The 10,123-nt window shown below is 35.5% G+C and overlaps 1 protein-coding gene across 4 annotated transcripts in view; it reads right to left on the minus strand.

The window, feature by feature from the left end:
• Positions 1-10,123, minus strand: part of MTA3 (metastasis associated 1 family member 3) — a 136,401-nt gene that overhangs the window by 50,879 nt on the left and 75,399 nt on the right. For all 4 annotated transcript variants that reach the window (XM_027681854.1, XM_027681856.1, XM_027681857.1 and 1 more), the window contains exons 11-14: positions 6,470-6,528; positions 3,758-3,882; positions 2,529-2,680; positions 1,813-2,035 (exon numbers count right to left, since the gene is read on the minus strand). In XM_027681854.1, coding sequence (XP_027537655.1) covers positions 1,813-2,035; positions 2,529-2,680; positions 3,758-3,882; positions 6,470-6,528 — 559 coding nt within the window. The remainder of the gene's footprint in view (positions 1-1,812; positions 2,036-2,528; positions 2,681-3,757; positions 3,883-6,469; positions 6,529-10,123) is intronic.

Below are 10,123 nucleotides of genomic sequence, written 5' to 3' on the forward strand. Positions count from 1 at the left end.
TTTTTCACTCTAAGAAACAAAGAGGAAGCACTCGCAGCGCTGCCAGTCTGATACTGCCAGTCCTGCTGAAAAGCTCAGCTTTTCATTCCTCTCTTTAAAAGCTGAACTGTATATTTAACACTTGTTCTAGTATGACGATTAACCATTGAATGAAACCTTTTTCTTCTATTTTTTCTCTTCCTTAACCAAAGGTTTCCTCTTCTTTTGAGTTTTGTTAATGCAGTAAGTGAGAAGAAATAGGGATATGGACAAAAAGAGTCAAGGTTCAAGTGAAATTATAAGTTTTCCTCCATGATTCAGAATAAACAGAAATTTAATGGTATAATGCTTTCCTCTCAGAAAGTAACTCTTACTTTGAATTGAGAATTAAAAATATAATCCTAGTCCACCCTCAGACACACTTCTTCCATGAAGTACAACTCATTTTATTCACACAGTGGACACATGGTTTCCTTAAATCTGAAGGTTGCTTCTGACTTCCATAGGTTTAAAAGAAGAAAGAAAATGGCCAAAGGGACAACTAAAAAATTAGACAAGGACAATGAACAGAAATATTCACCAAGTTTCGGATACCTGTAGAAGCAGGTGAAGAGTTTGCATGTGAATAATAGTTGATGTTAAAGTACATAGAAGGAAAATAATTACTCAAAATCAGATTTTAAGCCTCCATGGAGTAAATTTCTTATAATCAACACTGACATCATCAGCATCCCAGCTAAATATGCTGGGAAAACATTTGGTGTTAATCTAGTAAGCATGTTATAAAATTTTATATTCTAAACAGGTCTCTTCAATTCTAATACAATTGACAGTACGATGAGCCAGCATGGCTCATCTCGGAATACCAAGCATCTGCTCCAAGAACCATATCTGTGGAAGACTGGGACACATAACCAGACAGTATGAACAGTAAAACAATGTGCTTAGCACAGATACAAAAGCTGTTGAAATATTCAGTGACTTTGCAGCAGAACTAACACACATATGCAGATGAGGAGACTCACCGTTGCTATCTACAATAATTCATATCCTTTTGTCATACTACTAGCAAATTCATCAGTTCTTTATATTTTTGCTATAAAAAGAACAAGTATAATACAGAATTTTATTTAACACTAAAATTTAAAACTGGAGTAGACAAAACCAAAATGATGCAATTATGATGTAATAATAAACATGGCTATCACCACCATCTGATCATCACAGTGACAAGGGGTTGTATTACACACCCCATTTAAATTCTTCACAGATTTCACAGAATACTCTGAGTTGGAAGGGACCCACAAGGACCACTGAGTCCAACTCTTAAGTGAATGGCCCATACAGGGATCGGACCCCAACCTTGGTTTATCAGCACCATGCTCTGACCAACTGAGCTAATCCCCATCTCCTGATTCTTTTACCAACTCACTGAGTAAACATAGATGTACAGATCTATAGTTTCTGCTCCGTGAAAGAATAAATGAACAATATAAAAGCAAACTTCTTTCACAATGCCTAGTAGGAAGCATGGTTTTTTACGTCATGGCATTAATTTCCCCCTCCTAAACCCACTTTTGTTAATGGTAATTTTTGTAAGGGAATGAGGTAACAGTTATCCCCTTTTTAATTAACTTGAAATGTTTCCCCAGCCTAAATCTGTTTAAGGCAGCCAGAAATCCAATGTGTAGGTGATATGCTGGACAAATGAAAAAAAATGAAAAGCAAAAGTGTATAGACAAGAAATGTTTATTGAAAAAGAAAATAAAATTAAAAGACAAAAATGGGTGGAAAGCACAGCACACAGAACTAAGAATTAAAAAAACATCTTACATTCTGCCTTAATGGCAGCACAGTTAATAGGGACAAAGGGACGTCTTGCTGCCTGCCGCAGCCGGAGGGTATTTTTGCAGACCTGACGGGCCAGTTTTGTCCAACACGTCGTGTGAAGAAAGAAAGCTTGACGTGTTTTCACTGCCGACTTTGGACTTCCAGTGTTACGAACTGGAGTTCCCTGTGTGGCCTGCCGGGACATGTGAGTTCTAACATGCGATTCCTACAAAAAGAAACAAAAAATTATAACAGGTACATCTGAGTTACAGCATTAAAATATCCACACCTTGGATAAATTCTCAAGGTTAATCAAATAATATGCATAAGCACTATACAAAAATCTGGAGTCTATGTAGAAAGCTGTAAAATACAGAATAGAGAACTATATTAAGAACGGATATATAATGTCATTCTAGATGAGATATTGTATAATGAATTTAACATTTCATACATAACACACCATTTGATTGAGAAAATGACATTTGTCCACCAAAAATGCATGAAGTGGATGTTTGTTTACGTAAGGCTTAGTCAAATAAAGACATGGTAGGGCCTGCGCACTTTACAGCTCTACTTAAACACAGGAAAAGGATTAACAAATTGAGTTTTATTCAACCAAAGTTGAACACATACATAAAAAACCTTTCCATTAAATATTCAAATCACAGCAGACTTGTGAAATCACTATGTTTCAAAGTTTATCTACACAGTCCTACCTCGGTAGGTTGGCTGGAAGACAGTTTATCTTCATCTGTCTGTGTAGGCATTTTCAGGCCACCATACTTTTTCCAATAAATCCAGCAAGATGCACACAACCTACATTGCATATTAGGAGGCCCCCAAGAATACCACTGGTGCGACTGTGGAGCTAAAGAGGAGAAAAGAGCAGAGGTGAACTGGTGCATGCTACATTCACTACAATAAATCCAAATGCTGTAATAGATGGTTAAACACGGCCAAAATATAAGAGCATTGCACAGATAAATGTTTAATACATTTGACATGGAGAATAAAAACTTGAATTGTTAGTTGCTTTATTTTTTACAAAAGCACCACAGAAGTCAAGTCCAAATGGAAATTCTGGAAATGCTCAAGTCATGCAAATTGAATACTTATAAATCAAGATCTACATTCGAAAAGGATAAGCACATCCTCTATTGACCTTGAAGTTGCGTACGTATTTTTATCTTGTGCACGTGGAGACCCAGAAGGACGACTTAATTTAACCTTTTTTCTTTTTTTTTTTTTTTTTGGAATCTTTCATAAGAAAACTATTCTTTAAAAAATATGACTTGAAAAACTAGGTATAGAACGGAAAACTTCCATATACAAAATATGTTTTTAATTTAATTGTTGTTTAAGAGATGGGCAGTCGTAGGAATGATAAGCAAGGAACTCTTATACAGCAGGCCTTTCAATTCTTTCAATTTCTGGATTTTATTATATTTCACTCTCACAAAACCTCTGTTGAAGGCTGCTATTTCAACAAGTAAAACAAGAATTATCAGAAACATACAAAATAATAGAAAAAAACAACACGCTCTCCCCCTGCCCCCCAACAAAACAGAGGGGGGAAAGACACCTCAAAACCAACCAACCAAAAAAAAAAACAGCTCAAAACCCCTTCATCCTTACAGAAAAGCCAAAAATAAATTTGAATCTAGCATTCTGAAGGTAAAGGAATAACATATCAGTGCCATCATATTATATAACAATCTTTCTGTACTTCCTGAATTGTTAAAAGAAAAAAATAAAGTCTATTCAAATATTGACATTTAATACATATATTAAAGGTAGCTATAACTTTAAAGTTATTTCTGCCACACAAGTAACTTGAACTTATCCTGTATAACATGCAAACAAAAGTACATGCATTTGTTTTTAGAAAATAGCACATATTAAAGTTAACCCAAAATCTTGAATTATTAAAAACATATTTACTTACTATAGCAGCTTTCACAAGCCCGACCTATTACTGGGGCCTGTGCCTGGTAAGAGGCTCCCATTGCTCCATTGACTGCAGCAGGTTTCCCATTGTTGCTGGATATTTGATTGGGATTTGGTTTATTGCTTTAAATAAAAATAAATGGAAAAAAAAAGTGATTTTACTAACTGGTTAGTCAACACGAAAATAAACAATATAATTCTGTAATTCTGATGTCTATTGACACATGTATAAAATCTGCCCTAAGCAAGATTAATTTTTGTACTCCTCTAGTATTTTCAGAGACCTAATATGTAAGAGCTGCTTTGATACTCCAATTTACAGATCTTTAATGTGTTCTAAGCTACTTGGCAAGCTAGTAAAAGACCAAGTCTCAGGGTCAAAGTATTAACAAAAGTCTGACCCAGTGCAGAATTTAAGAAGGTGGTTCTAGTCAAAAGATAAGACTTTAAAAGTTGAGGTGGACTTTGGACAAAGTACAGGAAGCAAGAGCAGTAACACTGCCTATAGTATGACAAGGTTGTCCACCCTAGAAGAGGGTCAAAGAACTTCCTGTCTCAAGCAGAAGTACACACCTTCCCACCAAATGCAGTATAAGTGAATGTCTTATAATCCTGGCAAAACTTCCCATATAATACCAAGTTATTCTATCTGGGTTCTTTTCTAAACTACTTTCTCTCTGAGATGCTCAATAACTGGTTTTGGATATTATTGTTTGGCTTTTTAAATATTATTATACTTTATTATTCTTGCAATTATTGTAACTATTAATAATTCAGAGAAGTTGGACTTCACAGGTCAGTTAATTCAGAGACGATTAATATGCTCCTTACTACGTTAGGTACAGTATTTTCAAAGCTTCAACTTTGTGCATGTTAATTACTCTCAATATAATGCAAGGCTGGATACATTGATTCCTAAGATGATTAATTGTTACTTTAGTTAGCATAAAATATATTCAAGATTAGTTAAAATGACTAACTGAAGAAACCTTTCCTGTATCAAGTCCCTATTTCAAATGCCAACAAGTCTGTCTCCTGCCTTCACTTTTTTCACTATATCCAGCAAGAGACACTTACAACTTCTACATGCTCTTTATCAAGTACCTTGGGCTCAAGAGAAGGGATCGAGAGACGATTAAGTCTCCCACATTATGATCTGTTGCTAAGTTACCTTTCAGAAAAGACATGAATTGAATGGGACTCTCTGGTGTTGAGCACAGGATCTTGCATTTACAGGAAATACCTTATGATCAAGTTCAAAAAGGTACTCAGCTCTGAGAATCAATTCTACTCAGATTTCAAATGCAATAAATCAGTCTTGAAAGAGAGTTAGTGATCCACCACCCCAGATTGCATAGTTACCAAAACATGAGAAGTCCTACCACCCTCTTACTGTTGACTAGGGATTTTGTCTTGAAATGAAGGCAAAAGACGAGCAGTAAGATAAAAACTCGAAAATCCAACATTTCAAAACACACTTTGTCATCCAATACAGCTAGTCCTTACAGTGAATATATTGGTGAAAATCCTGAATTTTCCACACAGACCAAGGAAATTAAACTGAAAAAGATTATGCAAAGACTGAGTGCCATATGGTTTTCCTAAAGCAGCCAGTCCTCTGAGAAGTTATGGAACACCCATACTAGAGTTTTCAGCTTTTTTTCACAGTGCCACTTATTAGAGACATGAGCTTCAAAACTGACAGTTTTGAAAAAAACTCACAGAAATTTTGAAAATTTCTTCAGATATGAGATTAAAACGATGAATTTAACAATCTGCTGTTTGCATTATTACATCTTTTTAGGAGAGAAAAGTCTGTATGGAATAAGCAAATGAAGCTCTATTGTATGCAATTTATACAAGTCATCAAAAAGCCTTGCAAAATACTTCCTTTGGTATTCCAGTCTTCTGTTACACAAACACTCATAACAGGAACTTCACATATATGTAAACTGAATATATCCACAGAAAGCTTAAAAAAATGTCAACTGTAATCCTTTCTCTTCTTATAATCTTGAGGAAATTATGAATATGAAAGAGGGATTATATCTTGTTTCTGTAAACTACACGTTAACAAAAGCAGATATAGCATCGACTTTAAGTCTAAAAAAACAGATTAAATATCCCTCAGAAAAAAACAAGATTGCATTAATAGGATTTGTGCAAAGGTGGAAGATTTGGGGCTGTGTGCTACCTTTAATTTACAGCCAGAACATCTCTTGTCTCTAATTGAAGAACAGACTTTATCCACAAGATAAAACTGTAATGAGAAATTATCTGCTTTTTTTTTGCTTTATGTAACTACTTTAACAACTGCTTCTATTTTGAAATATTGCATTTACAGAAATCTGAAGTATTTACACATATATGAAGCTACAGGGATTTGAAAGAGATTATTCTGGAAAAAATGCTTTTTAAATGATAGGGCTCTTCTTGCTTGTGAGCAGTCCACAGACAGCACTTGATCACCTTTGTAAAAATTCTCAGCATTCCAGACAGGCAGTTTGCTGGTCAAGGACAAATGGCTCAGTCAGATATAAGGTGTCACTTAAGACAAGAATTTCTACCATTATATCTCTGTATATAACAAATACTATGAAAGTAACCATTATAAAGATGACTATGAAACTACCATGCATGTAACTCCATGTTACAGTTTCGATTTTACCTGTATATTATTCAAAAAAACTGACTTTGTTGTTATACTCACTAGGTGGGGATGTATACTTGTTTCAGTTTACTTTCTGCTTCAGCTGCTTTCAGACGTTTCTAGTTGAAAAATTAACACATTAAAATATTTTCTTATATTAAAGCATGAGATTTCATAATATTGCACACAATCCATCTTTAAATTATTTCTATTTTTTGATTTCACAAGAGCCTCCAAAAGAAGCGTAGAAATCTACAAGATGAAAACCATGAAAAACAAAGTGCTCCATTTTTATTATTAGTTTGAAATTATACTATACTGTTCTTCCCAGTAAAACTCACAGGCCCCACATATGACAACAAAACTGTAAAAACAAGAATTACAATTTACATAAATTACATCTACATAAACATGTACGACAATGTGGCTAACCCTCATTGCAGAATTAAGTAGAAAATAAATGAATGAAATTGCACACAGTATGTTCCTCATCAGTTATGTACCTCAATACTTCCTGTGCACTCTGTCCAGCCTGAGGCTGGTATTTTATAAGGAACAGTAAAGTCCACTGACTGCTAGAAATAACTAAATACCTACTTTTGTTAAATGCCATTAAAGCTGTGGTTCGGGCACATCACAGTACCAGGACAGCTACGCTACTGTCAAGATAGTCTGTGAATTTACTAAATAATTACTTTCTTCATACTTGCAACAAACTCAAACCATCTTGTAGGTAGTCCTACTAACTTCAAAAATGTTGAGAAGCTTTAGTTATTACCATATATTATACAGGTAACTAAGATGGCATTTGTTTTCAGTAATGGCACAAGCAAAACAGAGTTCAGATGTCTACAGGTTTGTCTGTATATAAAAGATGAAGAAAAAACATTATTTTCCTGCACTCCGACATTACTTCTGTTCCCTTGAAAAAAAAGTAGAGAGAAAAGGAGTTGAAACGTGGTCAATTATATTACAGAGGATAAAAAAGAGGGAGACACACTGATAGCCAGCACAATTAAATCAATACGACCTGCCTTTATTTATCAGGTAATTAAAATTCAGCCCTTCATTTCTCCTACAACAGCCAATTCTCCTCTCTGCTAATACACCTATTTTCTGATATTGAATCTTTGCAAGGCTTATAATCCAGGAATATATTTCCCACCTTGAGAACAGTATCATCAGATGACTCTGCTCTGACAGTCTCTTGCCTGAGTCAGTTACAGGGTTAATCAGCTTTACTGGGCCAGTAGTCCGAGTCAGCCTCCCCGTGTAACCTGCTGTTCTTTTCCATTTCAGAAAGTTGCCTCTGTGTCATCCACTGACAAAACTCTCATTTATAAAAACTGCACCTTTCAGGAGTAATGTATGATAAATAGACTTCTAAGCAGTCCATGCCACCATTAATTAATTCCTATGCAATGTGAGAGCCCTTTTCTGTTTATCTCCAAAATAGGCTTCCCCCACACCTTTTTTTTTTTTTTTTTAGGCAGTGTTTCGCCATCCACAGGTGTCTGGTTGTGTTTGGAGCTACAGAAGTGAATTCCATTAATAATGCTGGTGCAGCTGCAGCTTTCCCCAGCGCCAGGCTTGGCAACACTTCTCTACCTTCAACAGGCCCATAGCAAAAAGTACAAACACAGTCTGCTCTGCCTGCAGAGGATGTCTCAACGGTGAACTCTCTCTCTGCTTTACAGCAAGCCACAGAGTTCCCACAGCTTTCTCTTTCCTTTTCATGTTATACCCAACAACACAGAATTTGTTTTCTGCCCGAAAAAGCACGCAAAACTGCCAGTCAGCAGGTAACACACATTCCACAGAGGTTTCTAACAAACCGGTTCCTCCATTCTACAGAGAGAACGGGTAAATCTCACTGCACACCAAGCAGGAGCAAAAGAGAAAAACACAATAAAGAAATGAAGAAAGTAGCCCTGAAGCACTGTCAAAATGTAAAGGCTGTATTAAGGAAGCTGTATGTAGAAAGCTGTATTAAACCCTGATGGTAGTGTCACTGAGAATTGATTATATAAACATTAATTAAATTTTAGCATACTTTTAGTACTGTTATGGGGGTTGTAAGGAATGCAATTTAACAACTGCTTTCCTCCTTTATTTACTAAAGCAAATGATACAGTGCCTTCTAAAAAAAATAGTCATACACTGCCATTTCAGTATAAGCTGAATTTTTTTTTACGTTAAACTATGGCTAACATTGCTCTCTGAAAGCAACAGAACATGTCACAGCTTGAATTCACAGTGACCTATCAACTTTCAAGTACCAAGTGAGAAGAAAGGATGGAGAAAGAAAACTATCAATAGTTGCAGTTTCTGAGATGAAACCCCTGCCTGTTGAAATTTAGAGGATGAAAACTGGTAAAGGTTGGAAGTTAAAACTGAAACAAAGAACAAGAAACAAAGACAAGAAACAAAGCACGAATTTGTAACGAAGCACTGGAGCAACGTAACAAATAGAGTTGATGCTTTACATGGAAAAAAAAGATTACATCTTCAACAGTATTTCAAACAGGTCTTACAGACCGCATTTTAGGTGAGGTCAAACTACATCAACTCAGCTTTTCACCTGAGCTCTACTACTTTTAATCAACTGGCGTTGAAACTGTTTGTGTTTTTTAAGGGCTTTTGTTATGAATATCAACTTACAAATAGCCCAAGAATTGATCATTTCCCTAAATTAGTACTGTTTTCACCAGTGGAAATAAATGAATGAGAGGCAAATGTTACATATTGTTGCAGAACAGTAATTTAGTTACCATTAAATATGTTCACCCTTTTTCCTCTTATGAAGTCTCAGTAAAAGTCTTTTCTGCATTGAATCAGATTTTTAAGGAGAACACCAAAACTAACGAGAAGACTTTTCATTCAGTGGAATCAATCACCTGGCCTTCCTCAAACACTATATATATATAGTAGCAGTCATGACCAACAATGTTTACTCAAGGCCTGAATTAGTTTTGCTCGACAAGTTCAGAGAACTTTAACAATCTTCCCTTCACCTTGACTTGAAGAGAAGATGGTCTGAAAGCAAGGTGATAGCGGTACCTCCATTGCTATCACCAGCTTTAGCTACCTAGCAAGAATAACACTTAGTAGAAGTTGTGATAAGGAAATCTTTCTTATGCCTGACATCATGTATCCAATTCACAGAAAGCAATAGAAATAATTAAAAGCAAATTTTCATATTAAATCAGATCAATCTAGGATTCAGAGACTATATTTTAAGTAGGTACATCGACCTTTTATGTCTTCCCATTTTCACAAGTCACCCTACCCCTCAAGCATGAGATTTAGAGAATGACACTGAAATCCCCACTTTCTTACTGAACATATTTTCTCCCTGAAATGCATTCAATTATCACAGCTTGTTCGTTTTGGGGAAAAAACCCCAAACCCTATACAGTGTATTAATACTGACCTGTGTTAATTTTTACCACTCCACAACAAACTAAACCGGGGCACAGTGAATTTCTGATCCCTTGTTAGGAAAGATTACAGAAACATTAACCAGGATAAAAAAAAATAGGTATTTGGCCTACACTGGTTTTCTTATTGAGGATCATATATGTGACCCTGAAAGAACATATCTAAAGCATTCAATCCCCTGGTGTATTGATGTGTTCTACAGTAGGATGTTGTGCGTTTACTTAGTTACAAGTAAAACACAGGCATTTACAAGAGCCTTCAAGTTGCAGATAA

Source organism: Neopelma chrysocephalum, unplaced genomic scaffold (assembly GCF_003984885.1).
Source record: "Neopelma chrysocephalum unplaced genomic scaffold, ASM398488v2 Primary Assembly neopelma1_61b, whole genome shotgun sequence".
In the NCBI taxonomy this organism is placed as follows: Eukaryota; Metazoa; Chordata; class Aves; order Passeriformes; family Pipridae; genus Neopelma; species Neopelma chrysocephalum.